Raw genomic sequence first — 25593 nt, forward strand, 5'->3', positions numbered from 1 at the left:
AATCATATGTCAAATTAAATAAACATATGAACAGGTCCCCGGTCATATCATCATAGAATGAGGTCAATAATATTATTTTAGAAGGTACATTGTGTATAATGTGGAAGATTTTTGCATGAAGTTGGTACTTTAAGATCTTGTGAATTTACACCACTGTATTGTTCTTTCTGGAATTAAATATTTGATAATTAATTATGTGTTTGTAATCACTGTTGTACAAAATAAAACCCTGTGTGGCTCTGCAATTGATAGCAGTTTTATAAGATGTCACTTACATAAAAATACAGTATAGTTTCAAATGTGTCTGAAATTTTACTGGATAAAATCATTCTGGCCAAGTTTCATTGTGATTGGGCCAATATTGACCTCTAGAATGGTAGCACTAAAACTTCTGATGGCATAAAAACACCATCAAACACAATGATCACAGTAGTATATCACTATGAGCACTCCAAACACAGGGTAAGAGACAAAACTTTATAAATTTCTAAACAATAGACAAAAACATGATTTCTGGTACTACTCTCGCATGGTATTTGTAACAATAACATGAATGTTACTATTGAGAAAAGGGAAATCGGGTAGTGAAACCATTATCTGTGACAAAATAGTTGTACTACTTTTGAATCGTATTGACTATAGAGAAAACCCTGATTTACCATGAAGTAAACCCTGAATTACCAATAAAGACATAATCGACTTTTCCGATAATGTTTTCGTTATCGTTTTTAGCTCACCGGAGCACAAAGTGCTCAAGGTGAGCTTTTGTGATCGCCCTGTGTCCGTCGTCAACAATTTGACTGTTAACCTAGAGGTCACAATTTTGGCCTAATCTTAATGAAACTTGGTCAGAATGTTACCCTCATAAAAAAATCTTGGACGAGTTCAATATTGGGTCATCTGGGGTCAAAAACTAGGTCACCAGGTCAAATCAAAAGAAAAGCTTGTTAAGTCTCTAGAGGTCATAATTTTGGCCCAATCTTAATGAAACTTGGTCAGAATGTTACCCTCAATAAAATCTTGGACAAATTTGATATTGGGTCATCTGGGGTCAAAAACTAGGTCACCGGGTCATATCAAAGGAAAAGCTTGTTAACACTCTAGAGGTCACAATTTTGGCCCAATCTTAATGAAACTTGGTCAAAAAGTTACCCTCAATAAAATCTTGGACAAGTTCGATATTGGATCAAAAACTATGTCACCAGGTCAAATCACAGGAAAAACTTGTTAACACTCTAGAGGTCACGATTTTGGCCCAACCTTAATGAAACTTGGTCAGAATGTTACCCTCAATAAAATCTTGGATGAGTTCTATATTGGGTCATCTGGGATCAAAAACTAGGTCACCAGGTCAAATCAAAGGAAAAGCTTGTTAACACTGTAGAGGCCACATTTATAACTGTATCTTCATGAAACTTGGTCAGAATGTTACTCATGATTATCTCAAAGTCCAGTTTGAATCTGGGTCATGTAGGGTCAAAAACTAGGTCACCAGGTCAAATCAAAGGAAAAGCTAGATAACACTCTAAAGGCCACATTTATGACCATATCTTTAGGAAACTTGGTCAGAATGTTTATCTTGATGATTTATAGGTCGTGTTCATATCTGGGTCAAAAACTAGGTCACCAGGTCAAATCAAAGGAAAAACTTGTAAACACTCTAGAGGCCACATTTATGACTGTATCTTCATGAAACTTGGTCAGAATGTTAATTTTGATGATCTTTAGGTCAATTTCGAATCGGTCATGTGGGGTCAAAAACTAGGTCACCAGGTCAAATCAAAGGAAAAGTTAGTTAACTCTTTAGAGGCCACATTTATGACCATATCTTAATGAAACTATCTTGATGATCTTTAGGTCAATAAGTCAGGTGAGCGATACAGGGCCTTCATGGCCCTCTTGTCTATTTATACCATGTATCTTGTCGGTTACAAAGATTAAAGCTCAATTCTACAAATGAAAGAAGAGTAAGGTATTGTATAATTTTGTTTGTTTAATATATAAGACATAAAACAAGCTAAGGACAAATATCACAGCCTCCAATTGCTGAAAACAACCAATAGTCTTCATTCTTGAACATAAGTAATGTGTATAAATTGTCCCATTTTCTATGGAAACCATGATCATTCTGCCATGATAATGGAGTATCCATGAAACCATTAACTGTTACACTGCACCATGGGAGTTTCTTCTCTTTCATGTACTTCCTGAAAAGAAAAGAAAACTTTACAGCTGTATTTCAGTAAAAAACCTGAGCTGTCACAGCAACACTACACTATGAACAGCCTAGTCAATTAAATGAATATAAAAGTCGTAAAAAGACATGGAACCTGTGCACTGCATATCAGATCTTGACAGTGAAGTTTCAATCTATTCCCGAAAGTGGGTACTGAGATACTAGCTTACATACAAAACTTAACCAAAAAGGGGCATAATTTTTTTTTTTTTTTTTTTTTTTGATTTAACGTCGCACCAACACATAATAGGTCATATGGCGACTTTCCAGCTTTAATGGTGGAGGAAGACCCCAGGTGCCCCTCCGTGCATTATTTCATCACGAGCGGGCACCTGGGTAGAACCACCGACCTTCCGTAAGCCAGCTGGATGGCTTCCTCACATGAAGAATTCAACGCCCCAATGAGGCTCGAACCCACATCGATGAGGGGCAAGTGATTTGAAGTCAGCGACCTTAACCACTCGGCCACGGAGGCCCCGCATAATTTTGTAACAAGAGCTCTGCTAACCGGGACAATATATGCTCGAAGGGTTTTATCTGAGAAGGTAAAAGCAAAAATTTAAAGGAAAAGCCAAAGTGCACAGGTCCTGTAACTTTTCTTTCCATTTTTATACACCCATTTTGAAAAACAAGGGCCATGAAGGCCCAGTATCGCTCACCTGACCTACTGACCTAAAGATCAACAAGATTAACATTCTGACCAAGTTTCATTAAAATATGGTCATAAATGTGGCCTCTAAAGTGTTAACTAGCTATTCCTTTGATTTGACCCCGTGACCTAGTTTTTGACCTGACATGACCCAGATTCGAACTTGACCTAAAGATCATCAAGTTTAACATTCTGACTAAGTTTCATGAAGATACAGTCATAAATGTGGCCTCTAGAGTGTTAACAAGCTTTTCCTTTGATATGACCTAGTGACCTAGTTTTTGACCTCATCTGACCGAGATTTAAACTTGACCTAAAGATCATCAAGATTAACATTCTGACCAAGTTTCATTAAGATATGGTCATAAATGAGGCCTCTACAGTGTTAACTAGCTTTTCCTTTGATTTGACCCCGTGACCTAGTTTTTGACCCGACATGACCCAGATCTAAACTTGTCCTAAAGATCATCAAGTTTAACATTCTGACTAAGTTTCATGAAGACACAGTCATAAATATGGCCTCTAGAGTGTTAAAAAGCTTTTCCTTTGATTTGACCTGGTGACCTAGTTTTTGACCCCACTTAACCCAGATTTGAACTTGAGCTATAGACCATCAAGATTAACATTTTGACCAAGTTTCATTAATATAATAATAAATACTTATGGTCATAAATGTGGCCTCTACAATGTAAACTAGCTTTTCCTTTGATTTGACCCGGTGACCTTGTTTTTTATCCTACATGACCCAGATTCAAACTGGACCTTAAGATCATCAATATTAACATTCTGACCAAGTTTCATGAAGATACAGTCATAAATGCGGCCTCTCCAGTGTTAACAAGCTTTTCCTTTGATTTGACCTGGTGACCTAGTTTTTGACCCCAGATAACCCAATATCGAACTCGTCCAAGATTTTATTGAGGGTAACATTCTGACCAAGTTTCATTAAGATTGGGCCAAAATTGTGACCTCTAGAGTGTTAACAAGCTTTTCCTTTGATTTGACCTGGTGACCTAGTTTTTGACCCTAGATGACCCAATATCGAACTCGTCCAAGATTTTTTTGAGGGTAACATTATGACCAAGTTTCATAAAGATTGGGCCAAAATTGTGACCTCTAGAGTGTTAACAAGCTTTTCTTTTGATTTGATCTGGTGACCTAGTTTTTGACCCCAGATGACCCAAAATCGAACTCGTCCAAGATTTTTTTGAGGGTAACATTCTGACCAAGTTTCATTAAGATTGGGCCAAAACTGTGACCTCTAGAGTGTTAACAGTCAAATTGTTGACGACGGACGGACGACAACAGACACAGGGCGATCACTAAAGCTCACCTTTGAGCACTTTGTGCTCAGGTGAGCTAAAAAGGACGTGATTACGCGTCTGTCTGTCAGTCCGTCCATCATAATTTGTGTCCAAAGCATAATTGTAATGTAGACTGCTGCAGTCTGCACATTGTCTCATTACCATCTGCCAAGTTTCAAGTCATTACCTTTAATACTTTTTAAGTTGTGTTCCGGATAGGAAATATGATGGGCAGATTTGACCTTGTTGTGACTTGACCTTTGACCTACCATCCTGGACCTACCTACATCTCAAGTTTGAATGGTTAATAAATTATGTTCTGGACACAAAATATGACATTTGAGCTCAATTTGTGACCTTGACCTTTGAAGTAAAACCTGGTTCATAAGCTCTGCACATCATCTCATTACCACCTACCTACATGCCAAGTCTGATGTCAATACCTTGCATGGTTATTTAGTTATACTCTTGGACACAAAATATGATGGACAGTTCTGACCTTTTAGCCCAATTAGTGACCTTGACCTTTGACCTACAGAGCCAGTACAAAGGCTCTACACATTGTCTCATCGCTATCTTCCTATATGCCAAGTTTAAAGTCAATATCTTTATTGATTAAAATGTTACGCTCCGAACATGTTATGATGAATGAATGGACAGACAGATGCATGTGCCATCACATAATACGTGACATCCTGTTTTTTCAAAATGGGCATATAAAAATGAAACTAGAATGTGTCTGTAGGACACAGGGTGTGCCCCCCACTGGTACATGTGTCACAAATAAGGGGCAATAATTCAAATGTTTGCAGTCTTAATGGGGTATAGCCTCAACAAACATTTTATGAAAAGGCCCTATACTTCTTGAGCTATGAGCATCACAAAAAAAATCCACTATTTTGGCTATTTCAAGGGCCATAACTCTGTAATAAGAGCTAAGATTCTCAAGAAGAATGCCAAGTGTGCAAGGTCACATCACGATAAAGACTCCAGCAAGGTTTCCTGAATTTAAATCTAATACTTTTTGAGCTAGGCACATAATAAGGTGAAAAAGTGCATTTTTTTACCATTTCAGGGGCCATAACTTTAAAAATAGAGAGTGGAGCCAGCCAAAAAATTAGAGGTGTGCAAGCTTATATCATTATAAAGACTTGTGCAAGTTTTCAACCATTTATATTAAAGGTCCAATACTAAGGAAAGTGAACATTTTAATTTCTTTTAAAAAGCACAGAAACTATTTCATTTTATTGGAAAATGAAAGTTGGTATGTAGAAATTCGAAATAAATCGCAGTACATGTACAATTATTTTTCTATGAAGTATGAAGAAAGTTAAAAAGACCTGGGGGGTCATTCTGTCGATTCATTGAAATTTCAACATAATACACATACATTTCTTTGAGTTCCAAAGACCTTCTGTAAATTTTGACCTGCCAATCTTCATTATTTAGTGTCTTGCAGAAGTCTATGCACTGGCTATGAAAAAAATTGCCAACTCACTTTCCCTTAGTAATGGACCTTTAAATACTTTTTGAGCTAGGTGCATATCAAGGTGAAAATGTACATTTTTGACTATTTCAGGGGCCATAACTCTAAAAATAGGGGGCGAACCCAAATGAAAAATAAGAGGTGCGCAAGTTCATATCATGATTAAGACTCGTGCAAGGTTTCATGAATCTATATCAAATACTTTTTGAGCTAGGCATGTCACAAGGTGAAAATGTGCATTTTTGACTATTTCAGGGGCCATAACTCTGAAAATAGGGGGCGGACCCAAATGAAAAATAGGAGGTGCACAAGTTCATATGATGATTAGGACTCGTGCAAGGTTTCATGAATCTATATCAAATACGGTACTTTTTTAGCTAGACGTGTCACAATGTGAAAATGTGCATTTTTGACTATTTCAGGGGCCATAACTCTGAAAATAGGGGATGGAGCCAGATGAAAAATAGGAGGTGCTCAAGTTCATATCATGATTAAGACTCGTGCAAGGTTTCATGAATCTATATCAAATACTTTTTGAGCTAGGCATGTCGCAAGGTGAAAATGTGCATTTTTAAGTATTTCAGGGGCCATAACTCTGAAAATAGGGGGCGGAGCCAGACGAAAAATAGGAGGTGCGCAAGTTCATATCATGATAAAGACTTGTGCAAGGTTTCATCAATTTATATCAAATACTTTTCATCCTAGGCGCGTCACGAACTTCGGACGGACGGACGCATGGATGCACAGACAAGACCAAATCTATATGCCCCCACCACTCATGTGGGGGCAGAAAAAAAAAAAGAGTTACTGAACCTGTGCACTGCAGTAGGTACGATCATTAAGATGAACAAGTGCGTAAAGTTTCAATCCATTCCTATTAGTGGGTACCGATACCTGCTTACAAACAAAACTTAACCAAATCGGGACACCCAATGTGGACACCCACACACCGGTAAGTCCAATAGTTCTACCCATTCTTTAAATAGTCTAGTGAAAAAGGCCATCCCCTCAACTGGCAAAGTAACACATGGCTAAAGAGCAAACAACTCTACAAAGACACAGTAAAACCTGTATCAAGGGAGGGATAAATCTGGATGCTTTAGACAACTTGAAAACAGAACAAAAATTCAATCTGAGAAGTTACTTGACTGACTACTTATGCTTGGCAGGTTCAACAGTGTATCTTCTTCTCCATTAAATAAAATTTGTTGTAAATCAACCTTTGCAGAGCAACGAATAGTCTTCAAAGAAACAAACTGTTTAATTAACACACTCAAGTTCTGTCATTAGTGTACTATACTGAGGATGCACTGTATCAGCCTGCACGGTCTGTACTGTTCGCTTTTCAGTCAGTAAATTTTCAGTGAACATCCCTTTGAATAATAAATGTTGTCCAAATTGAATGTTTGACCAGTACATTTCAGAAATGTAGCAGGATAAAGGTTAAATGTTTGCAATATCAAGTTATTGAAGGACCATAACTCAAGAAAGACTGCAAGTATCTGACTGGCTATCAAACCTATCCCAGATATTATGCTCATAACATTGAGAAAAAGAAAGGTGAGCCCTGGATAAGAACTATTCAAGTAGTACAAAAGGTGGAACAAAAAGGTTGCTTTTCCACCAGTAGGGAAAATATCTTTGAGTATCTGCCAGATAATATGTTTAGCACTCAAAATTTTGATATAATTAAGTAAATGGCTGGTCTTGTCAAAATGCCTGGCATAGTTAGACAAACAATCTTACCTTAGGGAATCTATAGTCTGCTGAACAGTGTCTGGATGGATAAATCCCTCGTACTGTGATCCCACACAACACTTCATCTCTCTGCTAGGACATGGACAACTGTATGTAGATACATAGCCATCTCCCTCATACCTGAAATATGCATGGACAACAGTATGTAGATACATAGCCATCCCCCTCATACCTGAAATATGCATGGACAACAGTATGTAGATACATAGCCATCCCCCTCATACCTGAAATATGCATGGACAACAGTATGTAGATACATAGCCATCTCCCTCATACCTAAAATATGCATGGACAACAGTATGTAGATACATAGCCATCTCCTCATACCTGAAATATGCATAATCTCCTGAAGGAAATACTGAATGGTCACTTTTAACAATAAGGATTAAACACAATTTAACAAAAAGAATTTCACTTTTGTAATAACTGTCACGAAAAGAAACCAGAGTTTAAAATTTAATTTTAGCAGCAACTTGCTCTTGGTAAGAAACTGGCAACTCTTCCACAAGAAATTAAAGTGAAAAGGCAGTCTGAAAGATAACTATATCCCCCGCCACTGTTATGGATAGTGAAAGGGTTGATGGTATTGGGTGGAAACACTGATGTTGTTAAGTATATTTTATAGTCCATGTATGACGACATCAATACCTTAAGTTGTGACCTTGACCTTGAGCCTGCATGGCTGACTCATGGGTTTTGCAAACCATCTCAATAAGGTAAACACCTCACCAAAGTTTTAAGAAAATCCTTCAAGTGGTTTAGCAGAAAAGAAGGGGATAGGAAAATGAAGGCTCAAACATTTGAGTAGTGACCTTGAGGGTGAATTTCGAGTTCTGCATATCGTCTCGATAAGGGGATACTACAGCCAAGTCGTATCAAAAGTCTTCAAGGGGTTTAGGAGATACAGAGCGGAGAGCGGACACAAAACGGAAAACTCAAACCTTTGACCTCGAGATGTGACCTTGACCTTGAGCCTATGTGGCTGACTCATGAGTTCTTGATGAGGTGATTATTTGACTAAAGTTTCATGAAAATCCTTCAAGGGGTTTAGGAGATACAGAGCGGACACAAAATGGAAAGCTCAAACCTTTGACCTTGAGTTGTGACCTTGACCTAGAGTCAACATGGCTGACGCATGAGTTCTGCATATCAGCTTGATGTGGTGATCATTTGACCTAAGTTTCATGAAAATCCTTCAAAGGGTTTAAGTTATATGGAGCGGATACCATTTTAACATACCGAAGGACGGACGGAGACTATTCCTATAACCCCCCACCACTCCTGTCAGGAGACTAATTAACCTTGTTGGTTCAATTTTTGCTTAATAGCACTTGTATTCCAGTATTTTTTTTTGTCATTTCGTCACCTCAGTTAACCTGAACAAGTGTTTCTGGATGTAAGTATTAGCTGACAGCTTCCTAATATAAATTAAAACTTCTTAAAAATGCTATATTTTCTTTCTGCTCTGACATTGTCAAATTAGTACAGATAGTAATGAAATTTTGTATGAATGTTCATTTTACAGCTACAAACAGCACTGAAAAATTTAAACACTTTACATTATAAAATAACCAAAGTTACAGCAAATTGAAACTTGAACAATTGCTATTCTTGAATCAAAGGCAAAGTGTCAGACTTTAAACCATGATAAATATGGGCCTAACTGTACTGCTTTTTGTCAAATTGTCACAGAAAATTGTCTCATCCTGGAATCAAACTTGCCACCTGCTAATTAGCAGGAATCAGAGGTGGAGAATAAGTATCTTCAGAGGTACAGTCATCTGCCTTGATGTCAAAGAATGCCCGTTGAAATCACAAGCATTGGATTGGTTCCCACTTCCAAGAAAAATGCATAAGCAGGTTGGACATTATTTTGTTTTGTTCTGTTTAAAGTGACAAAGACACAGTTCCACCTTTTATGATGGAGAAACCTCCAAGGTGCACCTTCAGGCATCAGCCATAGTAGAACCACTGACCCTCTGCATGCAGCTCAATCACCTCATATGACGAGAAGAACAGGCCCCAGAGGTGAAGGTCCACTCATACAAAGTCAGAAACATTCAACACCTCACTATGGAGGCTCTTTTGTTAAAATACTGACATTTGAGCCGCGCCATGAGAAAACCAACATAGTGCATTTGCAACCAGCATGGATCCAGACCAGCCTGTGCATCCCTGCAGTCTGGTCAGGATCCATGCTGTTCGCTTTCAAAGCCTATTGCAATTAGAGAAACTGTTAGCGATCAGCATGGATCCTGACCAGACTGTGCGGATGCGCAGGCTGGTCTGGATCCATGCTGGTCGCAAATGCACTATGTTGGTTTTCTCATGGCGCGGCTCATTGATTGATAAATGAAAAATTATCTTACAAATCAATGCCTACAGCACAGGCACCAATCCATTCAAACATCTCCTCATACCCACATGATTCCTGGTCACTGTTTGGACAGTATACCTCTGCATCTATGATAGGGACATTGATATCTCTGAACTCGTGTACAGTCTTTGACAATTTAAGTCGACTACACTGTAAACCTTTGGTAATGAAGTAGTTCTGTATGGAAGATGGGCACACCTTTTCATCTGGAAGAACATGTTAAAAAATAAATGATGCTTTTAAACACTACTGATATCTGAACTGTATATGAATAATATTTCTAGTGTTTTACATGAAAAACCCTTGAACTGACAATTTTTAAAGAATATTATTTATTCAGCAATACTGATATGGTATTAACCTACTATTTGGCACTATACACACACCAAGAAATAGTGCTTCCCTATTCCATCGACTTTTTTACATTTTTAAACAAGAGCTGTCTGTAAGACAGCGCGCTCCACTATTTGGTGATTTGACAGTAAAATGAATTTATGTCTCAATAAGAGACCTCTACTTTAAAAGGAAAATACACCAAGATGATGATGGTAAAGATAAATTTCGAGTTTCAAGTCATTATCTTATATAGCACCAAAGTTATGTCCAGAAAACGAAGTATAACAACTTGGTGACCTTGACCCTGGGTATAATGGGCCCAGCCCCTGCATATACTTTGCTTGTATGCTGGACAATATTTATGTGAAGTTACATAAGATATAAGCAAAAGTAACAAAAGATATAATAGAAAAACAAAGGTTGCCGAAAAACTTTAACCTTAAAAATGACCTAAGTACAACACCTTGGTGACCTTGACCTTGGGTATAATGGGCCCAGCCCATGCACATACTTTGTTTGTATTCTGGACAATGTTTATGTGAAGTTACAGTAAGATATAAGCAACAATAACAAAGATATGAGTCTGCCCGCTTAGCTCAGGGAGAGCATTGGTCTACGGATCGCGGGGTAGCGAGTTCAATCCCCGGGCAAAGTTATGTTCTCCGTGACGATTTGATAAAAGACATTGTGTCTGAAATCATTCGTCCTCCACCTCTGATAATTTCATGTGGGGAAGTTGGCAGTTACTTGCGGAGAACAGGTTTGTACTGGTACAGAATCCAGGAACACTGGTTAGGTTAACTGCCCGCCATTACTGGACTGAAATACTGTTGAAAAACGGCTTTAAACACAAAACAAACAAACAAACAAACGAATATATGACAGAAAAGCAAAGGTTGTTGAAAATTTTTAACCAAGAAAGGGCACACCGATGCAGAAGCAAGTAGAATAGCACCCCTATTCTCCAATTAATGGAGCTAAAAAGACATATCAGAATCAAAATCATTATATAGCTGAACCATATTAAATATATTTAAATACTATGAATCGGTCATATCGGCAGGCTTATAACCTATTGGCAGGCTTATAACCTCTTTGTGTTCTAATATATTATAAGAGGCTAAAGTTGCTCACCTGAGGCCAACTTTGACCTAATTAGATCTTGCTTGTGACAAAGTATTAAATTCAAAAAAGATTAAATTAAAAAAAAAAAAAAATTAATTAAAAAAGACTTTTAAAAGTATTTCTATTCTTAGCTCTAGCGGCCCCTAAAATGGGCCAAGTGCCCCATTTGAACAAACTTGGGAGAGAACCATATAATTATGCTACAGACGATGAAGATCCATCAAGCCGTTCATGAGAAGTCATTTAAAGGTTTTTCTATTTTTAGCTCTTGCGGCTGCCCCTTAAAGGGGCCAAGTGCCACCATCTGAACAAAATTGAAAGAGGACCTTATAATGATGCTACAGACCAAGTATGATAAGATCCATCAAGCTGTTCATGAGAAGAAGTTGATTCAAGGTTTATCTATTTTTAGCTCTAGTGGCCCCTAAAAGGGGCCAAGTGCCCCCAACTGAACAAATTTGGGAGAGGACCATATAATGATGCTTCAGACCAAGTATGATAAGATCCATCAAGCAGTTCATGAGAAGAAGTTGTTTAAAGGTTTTTCTATTTTTAACTCTAGTAGCCCCTAAAAGGGGCCAAATGCCCCCATTTGAATAAACGGAATAGGGGACCTCACCAGGATGCTACAGACCAAATTTGGGGTTATTCTGACCAGTGGTCTCAGAGGAGAAGATATTTAAGTAAAAATGCGGACCATCCACCCTGTACTAATAGTTCACCCTGAACCTTTGGTTCAGGTGAGCTAAAAACATGATTCTGCTATATATAATTTCTTAAATGACAAATATACTGCTAAGCCAAGCACTACAGTAAAACACTGATGGCTCAAAGTCCCAAAGTAGAGGTATCCACTGTTTTGGGCATCTCAACCAAAAGTAAGTATTTGAGGATACATGCAGCAGTTTTGCGTAAAAAAAATCCCAATAATAGAATTTGTTCAAACTTGGTATATGAACACAGTATCATGTTAGAATAGAATTATTATACAAAAAATCGAAGGTCACCATGCTTGTTCAGGAGTTATCTGCCTAACTCGGCAGGAATTGTACATGAGGTACACATTCATAGAAACACACCCTAAAATATGTATCCTCATTTTAAAAAGAAATAAAAGAAGATATTAATGCCTTTGTAATAATAATTTGAACATACAATTTGCTTCTTACCATTAGGCTTCCAAGTAACTAGAAAATCAATGTGCTGAAGTTGTGCGAGACACCACTTCACACGGTCATACTGTTTCATTCCTGGGTAAAATTTCTCTGCCACTGTATCTACTTGTACCACTGAAATAATACGCTATGTTACACATTCTGATATATAAGAAAGGATCAATGTTTAAATAAATTGAATTCCAAATAAAATAACAGGTGGACGAAGGTGGGTAGGGTGGACAAATGGCATGCACCAATACCCATAGCACCCATTGCCCCTCAAGTATGCAGTCTGAACTTTCACACTTTTAAATGGATTCCAATGAAATTTCACCATGATATTTAAATGTACCTGACATATTTCTTCTGGGTGGGAAGAGGTAAGGGTACATATACCTCAACTACCCCAGATTTATTTTGCTTACATAAACCACACCTAGTGTTATTTTTAGAGCTCAAAAAGGCTACGGTGCTGTCTAAAAGGGACAGGGTACTGTCTAAAAGGGGCAGGGTGCTGTTTTAAACTGGGCAGATATGATAGTAATGGTTCCATTTTTTTCGATGTTTCTGTCTTTCATTCCATTTATGATTATTGCACACTGATCACAGAGCAAGGTTGTAAATGATGTCTTTCCAATACCAGTAACGGAGCTTACAAAGAGTTTTTACAATACTTTTTTTTGTTAAACCATTCATTATCTGCAAGTTTTTTCTTCTTAAAAATGTTGATGTTATTCATATAAATAATATGAAGAAATGGAGTGCTCTTTCCCCATCCTCCTATATATTCTTAGTGGTACAGGTGGACAAAATGTCCTCTACTCAAAAATTTTGTACTTTGGATGTACGAGCGTTTTTTTTTCAGGATATCCGCCATTTTGAAAAATGTTTCTCCCAATATTGCTTTCTAACAAAAGTTTTGCCAAAAATTAATGATAGATAATTAAAATAAGGCTAATAGTGTACCATTTAACCAAATAGATTCTACTTTTTGCGAAAAAAATAATTTTCACCCTTATTTTTGGCTGGTATTTGCCTAAAATTGACCTAAGATTTACAATGGGGTAGGGGTAGGTACTGTCAAATATCTATTAAAGTAGATCAGGTTTGGTTTTGAAATTTTCCTGACTGATACATAAAATGATAAGCTATAATTGAAATAAAAGTTTTCAAGATAGCACATTATATTATCTAGAAAATGTATGTTAAAACAAAAATAACAAAAAATATCAAAATTCATCAATTTTTAACTGTTTTTTCTTAATAAATCTCTTAGATGCAAGGTGACCCCAACTTTTTTTCTTTCCATTTTGAAGCATTTTTGAGGGCCATTAAAGCTGCAAAATATTTTGAAAATCTTAACGTCAGAATTTTTTTTGCAGATCGAAATACGTTTTTTCCATTGACAATAAAGTGGGTGGGGTAATTATGTCAATATGTAAAAATGAAAGAGAATTGTTAGTGACATTTATGCTTATATAATACTGGTATCACCTTGTATTCATATTAACCTGTAACACCTGAAATCCCTATAACATTAAATGGGATATTGATTGTTTTATAAAGTACCACCATTTTTCTAATTTTACAAAATTTCAGAAATGCTTAAGCAGTGGGTGAAGAAAATGCCCTATAAAATTAAAACGAGTTCGGTGACCTATGTTTTTTCTTCTCTTGTTTGTCTTGGAAACAAATGTTCTTCAAGCTCACAGAGTATGAAAAAAATCTTACCGTTAGAAAAAATTCGCTTCTACATCATTAAGAAATAATAAATCTGTTCCTATATTTTATCAGTTAATAAAATATGGGCAGGAGTTTTGATGCGTAATAATTAAATCACGAGTGCGTATGTTTTATTAATTGATAAAATTATTGGAACAAATTTATTATTTCTATTCTAACAACGCAAATAATTCGCATTTTACAGTACTACATTTTCAGCGTAATACGTCATTCGGGTCATATGCTGTTACAATTTACCCCCTATGGTTAGAAAGTGTTGCATAGCCAATGGAACGTATAGATATTTGTTTCTTTTTTATCAGAATTTTGAGAAGTATTCATAAATTAGTAATCTAACAGCTCGCAAACTAATTATGAACAGAATCATCAAATTAGGCGAGTTGACCCTGTGTTACGAGTGACGAGCTTAACTTTTATATGACGTCACATCATTATGACGTCATACTTTATGTCATACATTTATGATGTCACCGCTGAATCATAATTAAGCTAATTGAATTTGCTCGTAGAGATCAGAACGTGTTTTACGGACCTACACATAAGTCAGTATGAGTTTTTATTATATTTATGTTTTAGAAATGCTGTTTTCAACCGTTGGGCCCTGAAATAATTCGTATGTAATGGAACTGAAGTAAAATCTCTTATGTTACAATCACAGGGGGGTGAAATGTAACAGCCGACCATATTTTATCGTAGATTCATGTATAGGCGATTTCGCTATATGTTTATATAGCAACTGCTGCGGATCGTGTTAGAATAATATGTATTTACCTGCCAATATACCATTATGGAGATAATAAAAGACGGCCCTAATTTAAACTAATTTTTATATGCCTTCCAAAGAGTCTTGAGAAAAATTAAGATACAGGTGTAACGGTCAGTTTTTTCCCCAGTCAGTTCTTTCCCCGGGGAAAAAACTGTCTAGTTAGTTTCTTCCCCGGGGGAAAGAATTGACTAGTCAGTTTTTTCCCCGGGGAAGAAACTGACTGGTCAGTTCTTCCCCCCCCCCTAGTCAATTTTTTCCCCCCAATCGCAACTGGTTACTCATGATCATTCTTATGGGGGGAAAAAACTAACTAGTCAATTCTTTCCCCACTCATCAATTTTCCTGGCTAGTCAATTATTTCCCCTGTTAGTGAATTGGAACTGGTTATTCTTAACTACATTGTAGCCTAATTTTCACTTCCGATAGTCGGTTTTCATTTATATTTCATATAAAATAAGAAATATGTTTCATATTTTGTGTAAATTAAAGAAATGTTTTTAAAAGAACTTATTTTAATTTCTGTTGTATTTTTTTATTTGCCTTTTTCCTGTTTCAATTTCTTCTAAGGTAAGGAAATTACTGCTGGTCAGTTCTTTTCCCACGTAGCCAGTACTTGACCAGTAAGGTGGGGGAAGTAAATTGACCAGTCAGTTCTTTTCCCCCTAGCCTGTACAAATCTAGGGGGGAAAGAACTGACCAGCCAATTTCTTCCCCCACCAGATAGGTCAAGTATATGCAAGGGGGGAAAGAACTGACTAGTCAATTTCTTCTCCTCACCCGACAAGTCAAGTACTGGCTGGGGGGTGGGGTTTGAAAGAACTGACAGGTCAATTTCTTCCCCCACCTGATAGGTCAAGTATATGCAAGGGGGGAAAGAACTGACTAGTCAATTTCTTCCCCCACCTGATAGGTGAAATATATGCCAGGGAGGAAAGAACTGACTGGTCAATTTCTTCCCCCACCTGATAGGTCAAGTATATGCAAGGGGGGAAAGAACTGACCGGTCAATTCAGGCCTCCTAGCAGGCCTGAACAAAAATAAAGGTTTTTATAAAGGCTTCAATCTATGGAAATAAAGGCCTTTTAGTGTAAAATATTAAAAAATAAAGAGTAAATAAAGGCTATTTTTGTCGGAATTCTCGTTGAAAACACGTAATATATATAGGTATTTACTACATGTATGTGGTCTGGTGAACACAACAGCATTCTGAAAAACTCAAGATGAAAGATACACAAGCAGTTTCCTAATAACAACACTTAAAAGGGGGGAAGAAATACAGTGGTATAACCATAACTTGCTTTAAACTGGCACGGCAAGAAGTCTGAACAAAAATATAGGTTTTGAGTGAAAATTACAGGCTATTTGGCCGTTTTAAAGGTTTTTTCAGAAGATTTAAAGGTTTTAAAAGTTTGCTCTGAAATTAAAGGTTTTTAAAGGTTTTAAAGGTTTCACTAGGAGGCCTGTCAATTTCTTCTCCCCACCCGACAGGACAAGTATATGCAAGGGGGGAAAGAACTGGCCGATCAATTTCTTCTCCCCATCTGACAGGTCAAGTACTGGCTAGGGGGGAAAGAACTGACAGGTCAATTTCTTCTCCCCACACCACAGGTCAAGTACTGGCTAGGGGGGAAAGAACTGACTAGTCAATTTCTTCCCCCACCTGACAGGTCAAGTATATGTTAGGGGGGAAAGAACTGACCGGTCAATTCCTTCCCCCACCTGATATGTCAAGTATATGTTAGGGGGAAAGAACTGACTGGTCAATTTCTTCCCCCACCTGACAGGTCAAGTACTGGCTTGGGGGGAAAGAACTGACTAGTCAATTTCTTCTCCCCACCCGACAGGTCAAGTACTGGCTAGGAGGGGAAAGAACTGACCGGTCAATTTCTTCCCCCACCTGATAGGTCAAGTATATGCAAGGGGGGAAAGAACTGACTAGTCAATTTCTTCCCCCACCTGATAGGTCAAGTATATGCAAGGGGGGAAAGAACTGACTAGTCATTTTCTTCCCCCACCTGATAGGTGAAATATATGCCAGGGGTGAAAGAACTGACTGGTCAATTTCTTCCCCCACCTAATAGGTCAAGTATATGCAAGAGGGGAAAGAACTGACCAGTCAATTTCTTCTCCCCACCCGACAGGTCAAGTATATGCAAGGGGGGAAAGAACTAACCGGTCAACTTCTTCTCCCCATCTGACAGGTCAAGTACTGGCTCGGGGGAAACGAACTGACCGGTCAATTTCTTCTTCCCACACCACAGGTCAAGTACTAACTATATATAGGGGGGGAAAGAACTGACTAGTCAATTTCTTCCCCCACCTGACAGGTCAAGTACTGGCTAGGGGGGAAAGAACTGACTAGTCAATTTCTTCCCCCACCTGACAGGTCAAGTATATGTTAGGGGGGAAAGAACTGACCGGTCAATTTCTTCCCCCACCTGATATGTCAAGTATATGTTAGGGGGAAAGAACTGACTGGTCAATTTCTTCCCCCACCTGACAGGTCAAGTACTGGCTAGGGGGGGAAAGAACTGACTAGTCAATTTCTTCCCCCACCTGATAGGTGAAATATATGCCAGGGGGGAAAGAACTGACTGGTCAATTTCTTCCCCCACCTGATAGGTCAAGTATATGCAAGGGGGGAAAGAACTGACCGGTCAATTTCTTCTCCCCACCCGACAGGTCAAGTATATGCAAGGGGGGAAAGAACTGACTGGTCAATTTCTTCTCCCCACCTGACAGGTCAAGTACTGGCTCGGGGGAAAAGAACTGACCGGTCAATTTCTTCTTCCCACACCACAGGTAAACTTGGTAAAATATAGCACACTCATTGACTGGATTAATGATTAATAATTACTGTGGAATTATTGATATTTATGGGGGACTGATTTTCAAACTAGGCTATGAGAAAACCACATTTTGTAAATATAAAAGCATAAACTATACAAACCATATTTTCCAGTGTTCTTGCCTGCCTTTGAAGGTTGACCATTTAAACCAAGTTGTTGAAAAGTATCTTTGCACAAGTTTAGCACAAGCTTCCCTGGAAATAAATTCCAAGTGGTAATAAATACAAGCAATGTCCTTCATTGCACAGAAATGAACTTTTATGGCCAAAGGCTCAAGGGATCTGTAATTATAGACTGGAAACTATTTTCTGTCAAGAGGTCATTGTGACCCTTGAAGTACTGACCCAAAAGAAAAGAAGAACAATTTATTGACCAATGGCTATCATCATATGATTTTGTTTGTTTGTTTGTTTTATTTACTTTAGGTTTAGCACCATTTTTCAGCAGTATTTCAGTTATGTGATGTCCAGTAGTTAACCTGACTACTGTAGTTTTACTACAAACTGTACCAGTACTTACCTGTTCTCCCCAAGCTACTGCCAACTTCCCCACATGAATCAGATGATTTCTGACAAAAAGTCTTTAATCAGGCCTCGTCTCTATGAAATCTGACACCAGTAGGTCTGGGAGTTTCCCATTACATACATACTAAATGACCTGCTTGCCAATAGTCAAAACTATTGCCCACTGTCCGAAGGATCCAGGAGAAATGGTTCTGACTACTGATCGGCAAGCCATTCAGTAAGTGTTTTATTACATGATTTCAATTTTTTGTTTGGCTTTAGTCTAGCAACCTTTAATGTTGAACTAAAGACCAGTCAATAGCACAAACTATGTATGCCCTTTTCTCGTTATTCCGAGCCCCTTAACTGGTATTTCAGTTCTGGTCAGTAACAGATTGAAGTTTCAAAAGAATATTTTCTATAGTTTGATACTCCGACATCAAAACTTAAAAAATCCCCACAGGGAAAACTTCTAAGGATTGTTGTCAATGAATAATCCAGGCTTTCAGATGATGACCCTTACTCTCTGAAACAGCCAGATACTTTCTCGTTGAACCGAGACTTGTCATCATTTGTACTAGCTCTCAAAAACTAAGGCTTTTTTTGAAAAAGTTCTTTTTTAAAATTAAGGGCAGATATATAATTTAGTTTTCAGACAATTTTTTTTTTAAAATAAGTGGTATCTTTTTCCTACAAGAAGGTTAAATATTACCCCAGTGATTTTAGATAAGCAAATTTTGTGCCAAAATTTTCTGTTGTGTATATTTCTATTTAATGTAAGTAATACTTTTTTATTTTTATTCTTGTTTAACTGTCATATAATTTGCCACAACATGCATAAAATTTAGAAACAGGAAATAGCTGCAAGTGCAAATTTCCCAAAGGCTCGGATCAGTGAGAAGGCTCTGAATTACGAGAAAAAGGCATACAGGTGGTTTACATAAGGAGTCTGAGTCATGTAATAGTTACTGATAAGAAACTTTTCAGTCTTAAAAATTCACAGTGACCTTGACTTTTAACCTACTGAACCACAAAACAATAAGGGTCATCTACCGACCATAGAAAATTATCCAATTAACTTTGACAGATGTATATGAAAGCTTTCTCCAGTAATAATCTGAATCTCTGTTCAGGCTAGAGGTCAACGTGATCTTGATCTTTGACCTACTGACACTAAAAACTACAGAACCATCTACTTACAACTGGTAATCATGCTACGAACTTTGACATTTCAAGGCCTCAGTATTCTTCAGTTAGTGACAAAAACAGTTTTCAGTCATAAGGTCTCTTTACCTTGACCTAATAACAAACAGACCCCAAAACAATGGAGGTCATCTACTAACAACAGGCAATCATCTTGTGAAGATGATAACAAGAGTGCCAGAATGTCACAATATACGCCCGTCACAGCTAATTTCTTTACACTAGCACCTATATTTGCAAATGGAATTTTAATTTTGTGGTTGTTTACAATGGGTTTTTAGTAATTATGTAATTGTTTTGTTTTTCTTAATCCTCAAAAAAACTCCTTACCAGGTAGAGATACCTTAAAATACACCTAAAATTTGAAAGTAACATCTATGTTGTACCACAGAAAAGTGGTCTTGGTTTTTCCCTACGGTCAATTATAAAAAAGTTACAATGTAAGTTATCTATAGTAACAACTAAGGGAAGTTAATCTTTAAAAAAAAAAAAAAAATTTAAGTCCACATAAAAATCTTACCAGGTAGAGATAGATCAAAATACACATCAGAATTGGATGTAACATACATGTTGTACTACAGAAAAGTGGTCTCGATTTTTCCCTACAACTAGTAATGAAAAAGTTATAATATAAGCTATTTATAGTAACAACATAAGGAAGTAATTCTAAAGAAAGGACATGCGCATGACACTCCTTCTCATGATGGTGTACAATTGTGCCAAGTTACATCAAAATCCCTCCATGCATGCAGAAGAAATGCTCCGGACAAAGTCATTCTTGTATCTGACCTTTGGCCTCTAAGTGTGACCTTGACCTTAGACCTAGGCTCCTGTTTCTTGCACATGACACTCCGTCTTGTGGTGGTGAACATTTGTGCCAAGTTATATCAAAATCCCTCCATGCATGAAGAAGAAATGCTCTGGACAAAGTTTTCATTCTTGTATCCTTTGACCTCTAAGTGTGACCTTGACCTTAGAACTAGGGACCTGGTTCTTCCGCATGACACTCTGCCTCATGATGGTGAACAATTGTGCCAAGTTTCATTAAAATCCCTCCATGCATGAAGAAGATATGCTCCGGACAAAGTCTGTGGATGCCGCCTGCCTGCCCGCCAGGGGCGTTCCCATATGTCCCGTTTTTAAAACGGGCGTATAAAAAGTAAGCAAAAGCGTCTTCTAGTTAATGATTGGAAACCAAATCGACTACCAACTGACAGATCAATCAACATAAGCAAAAAATAATATTCTGCATGATTTTCAAATAAAATGGAGAAGTTATATGAGAAGTTGTATGAAGGCAGACAAAGCCCATGTTATACTTACCAGTGGGTAGCAGTGCAACGCAATCATCTGCATCAATTGAGGTCCCCTGGGAGATCATATGCACACTGCCTAGAAAAACAATAAGTATTAATATACATCAAGGTAGTTCTGCACAACCAGATCAATTTTTTTCTATGATATTACTTTGTAGAATTTAATCAAACTCAGATATTTCAAAACTTCAGAATATCCTAAGAAAATCCGATAATCAAAATGGGAAGTGTCATGTGCTTGATTTTTAACATGACTGATTTGAAAAATTTAGTTCTCATGCAAGTTTCATATCTTTTTTTTTCTCAACTTTTATGCCATTTTTGTGAATAGTCATTTTTCTGTAGTTTTCAGTTTAGGCAAAGAACTGCTCAAGTTACAGAGTAGATACATTTTTTGTAACTAGTGCTGCCCACTGTCTGCCACAGGTGAACACTAGCATATAAAAAGTAAACCCACTTAGAAAACGTCTAACCATAAAATTTACATGATTGTGTGTTCAAGTCTACAAGTCATTGCCTATTTTCATATAATAATAAATTATGAAACAGTGAATATATAAATATATTCTACCTGCTTTTATAAATCCTTCTATGAAGTCTATATCCAGCAACTTATCTAATGGCACCTGTTGTGTGAAATAAGCCTGCTCATCTGATAATAAATTGTCTACTGACTTTGGAATCTGCGAGCACTCAGGAAGCATAATATGAACCTGAAACAACAAAACTGAGCACATGAACAAGCAACAACTGATGACAATTCATAGTGATATAACATCACAAACTATGGACCACCAATTTATTGGACTAGATGCTTTTGTAGAAAAGCGCATGTCTCCCCCAATGCATAGTCGTAATAGGGCAAGAAGTCAAAGGGGGACAGGAGCGAAAGTCAATGAGATACTGATGGTTGGCTGCAATAGGGATCATCATCATTTACTCGGCATGTCCAATCATCCCAGTAAGTTTAAATATCCTGGGCCAAGTGGTTCTCAAGTTATAAATTGGAAACGGTTTTCTATGTTCAGAACCCTGAGACCTTGACCTTTGATCGAGTGATCCCAAAATCGATAGGGGTCATATACTCTGCATGTCCAATCATCCTATGACTTTCAACATTCTGGGTCAAGCGGTTCTCAAGTTATTGATCAGAAATGGTTTTCCATGTTCAGGTCCCTGTGACCTTGACCTTAGCTCAAGTGATCCCAAAAACAATAAGGGTAACCTACTCTGTAAGTCCTATAATCAAATGAAGTTTGAAGGTTCTGGGTCAAATGGTTCTGAAGTTATGATCGGAGACCGTTATCCATGTTCTGGTCCCTGTGACCTTGACCTTTGATCTAGTAACCCCAAAAATAGTACGGGTCATTTTAGTCTGTAAGCCCTATCACCCTATGAAGTTTGAAGGTTCTAGGTCAAATGGTTCTCCAGTTATTGATCGAAAATGAAGTGTGACAGACGGATGGCCCCTGTGACCTTGATGTTTTGATGGAGTGGCCCCCAAAACACTAGGCGTCATCTACTCTGTAAGTCCTATCACCCTATTAAGTTTTAAGGTTTTATGTCAAATGGTTCTCAAGTTACTAACCGTAAATGGATTTCCATTTTCTGGCCCCTGTGACCTTGACCTTTAACAGAGTGACCCCAAAATCAATAGGGGTCATCTACTCTGCATGTCCAATCATCCTATGAACTTTCAATATTCTGTGTCAAGTGGTTCTCAAATTATTGATCAGAAATGGTTTTCCATCTTCAGGCCCCTGTGACCTTGAACTTTGACAGAATTACTCCAAAATCAATAGGGTCATCTACTCTGCATGTCCAATCATCCTATATAGATGAACCACAGGAGCCTGAAATTCTATCAATAATGCTCCAAAATGGCTAAATATAAAAATGACCCCTCCTATATATATAAAAAAAGAACAGGAATGAAACAAAACCGTACCCCGCCCACTTTGTGTAAACAAGAAATTTCGAAAAGCAGCGAAGCATCTCTATACAAGCGGTCTTATTTTGAAGAGGACAAAAAAATCTTCTAGAAACACTGCTTACTGTAAACTGTCTTTCTTTTAACTAACACAAAATCATCATTTTCAATACCTTTTCGTTCATCGCCGAAACCATTGCGTGACGTCACATAGATATCTACATGTACCTGTTTCACAGCCTCGCAGTTAATTCGATGTACTTTCACTTCGATAAAAAAATAAAGGTAAGATATTGTTTATGTTCTATATTTTATTGTTCATTTTTCCATGAATAAAAATTATATATTTGCATTTGTTTGTCAATGTATTAAACTAATATTTTCAAAACAAAAACGTAAACAAAAGGGGAAGTAACTCCATTATTCACTGGAGGGAAATTTAAAAATTGGAAACTTCCATAGTGACTATTTTTTATTATGGCAGATAACCTGAGCGCTGCGATATGGTATGGAAATCCTGTGTTTTTTTATAAAAATGTTGCATTTGACCCTTAATTTGTTATGACACATCGAAGTGAAAGTACATCAAATTAACTGCGAGGCTGTGAAACAGGTACATGTATGTGACGTCACGCAATGGTTTCGGCGATGAACGAAAAGGTATTGAAAATGATGATTTTGTGTTAGTTAAAAGGAAGACAGTTTACAGTAAGCAGTGTTTCTAGAAGATTTTTTTGTCCTCTTCAAAATAAGACCGCTTGTATAGAGATGCTTCGCTGCTTTTCGAAATTTCTTGTTTACACAAAGTGGGCGGGGTACGGTTTTGTTTCATTCCTGTTCTTTTTTTATATATATAGGAGGGGTCATTTTTATATTTAGCCATTTTGGAGCATTATAGATAGAATTTCAGGCTCCTGTGGATGAACTTTCAACATTCTGGGTCAAGTGGTTCTAAAGTTATTGATTGGAAATGGTTTTCCATGTTCTGGCCCCTGTGACCTTGACCTTTGATGGAGTGACCCCAAAAACAATAGGGGTCGTCTACTCTTTAAGCTCTACCACCCTACCAAATAATTTAGATTGCCAGTCACAAAATATAAAACAATCTGAACATCGAATTATTTTGACTACAACCATCAGAAAATAAAAATAGTGTCAGATAAGTTATGGTAGTCAGAACTAAGAAGTTTCCAGTTTACCATGTCTTCAGGGTTGATAAAAAGCCAGATGGTACTGGTTTTTGGAACCCGCTTGAGTGCAAAAAGACAGAAAGATTTGAAATTTTCCAGTCTCCCAAAATAAATTTCTTCAGGAAAAAACAATAAAATTTAGCATCACTTTTCGTAGCTGACTTACTGAAGAATTAAAAGGATGTTCAAAAATTCGCTTCCTATGTTTTTCTTTTTCATTCAAGAACGAAGACCTCTCAAAAACCAATTTTCCAGTTGGAGACACATTTTTCATGGGCGCAGACATTTTGAAACGGTGCATATGAATCTTAAAACATATGATGACCGATTATGTAGGTTGAACACGGTGTGCCTTAATACAGTAATGTATATTTATCTAAGTAATGATTCAAAATGAAGCGTAATGAGGCGTAATGCTATATAATGAATAGGGGATTGGACGTAATGTAGATTTATCTTAGTTATTGATTGTTTTAGCTCCATGTACCATCTCTCGACCCAGTTTTACACTATTTTGTGGTAATTATATAGGTTAAAAAACAAACAAATATAAGATATTAAAATTGATTGGTAGACTGACCCTTTTCAAAGCTGTGTATTCTATTTTGGGATGTTCACTTCTACTACATGACGTAATACAGGTATGTACATGTAGGTAAGTTTGATCGATAATCACATTCTACAAAGAACCAATTCTCGACCTTTCACCAGTACTGCCTTTACGGTGTCATGACCCAAATCAGACAAATATTTCAGCAATAAAATTTAATGCATTTATTTAAATAGTCCATAAGTTTATATATAGTCTCATCAAAATGAGAAAATTTGTACACATGTATGTGTTAGATCTGACAGACGGGAAACATATCAAAACATAAATAATTAGATTTTCTTGTAAATTTTATGAGGTCAGTGTACTTTGTCAGTTAGAAAAGGATATGAATAAAATATTCTATAAAACACTTACCAATACTTTGCTCAAAACTGGCAAAAAAACAATGAAAATGCCAATAGATTAGTCAAGTTATATTGAAATCAATCGAGAGATGGTAGCGTTCGATAATTGGTACAAGGAGGCTAATGGAAGGAAAAAGATTTTACACGACTAAATTATGCATTTATAGCCTAGAAATCAGGCAAAGGTATATTCAAAACTAGCAATAAAACATTTACAGCCTATAATTAATCGGCAAATAATATTAATGATTTGATAAAATAGGGATAAGAATGTTAAATAATTAAGTATATATTCAAGTATTATAATGTTATGTGTTCCAGTTAGGAAATTTATCAAAATGTCTAAGTACAAAGAAGTACAGACATGAAGAAGGACTGTTTTAAGGCAATGAAAAACTATTTATAAACAATATACTTTCAAGTATTATAATGTTATGTGTTACAGTTAGGAAATTTATCAAAATGTCTAAGTACAAAGAAGTACAGACATGAAGAAGGACTGTTTTAAGGCAATGAAAAACTATTTATAAACAATATACTTTTATTGCGATTTTGTTCATTTCTTTAAAAGTCTTATTCAGGATCCTTTTCTATAATATTGGTTTGAAACCTAATTCTCTAAATATTTTAGGATATTACCCTCTAAAGGTAAATTTCTTTCATTATTAGAATTTCCATAATTTGCAGCAATTAGCAGGGAAAGGCAAT

At 36.9% G+C, this 25593-nt stretch overlaps 1 protein-coding gene across 1 annotated transcript; it reads right to left on the reverse strand.

Moving 5' to 3' along the window:
• Positions 1-1975: 1975 nt before the first annotated feature.
• LOC123548778 (ribonuclease P protein subunit p40-like) lies at positions 1976-24245 on the reverse strand. Its single transcript, XM_053546044.1, has 8 exons — positions 24095-24245; positions 21380-21521; positions 20816-20884; positions 17888-17980; positions 12441-12560; positions 9803-10016; positions 7422-7553; positions 1976-2207 (listed from the first exon to the last, which is right to left on the reverse strand). Exons 1-8 carry the CDS (start codon positions 24227-24229, stop codon positions 2018-2020), a joined length of 1095 nt encoding a protein of 364 aa, XP_053402019.1. The 5' UTR covers positions 24230-24245; the 3' UTR covers positions 1976-2017.
• Positions 24246-25593: the final 1348 nt, after the last annotated feature.

This window comes from Mercenaria mercenaria, chromosome 6, assembly GCF_021730395.1.
Source record: "Mercenaria mercenaria strain notata chromosome 6, MADL_Memer_1, whole genome shotgun sequence".
NCBI classification, from domain to species: Eukaryota; Metazoa; Mollusca; class Bivalvia; order Venerida; family Veneridae; genus Mercenaria; species Mercenaria mercenaria.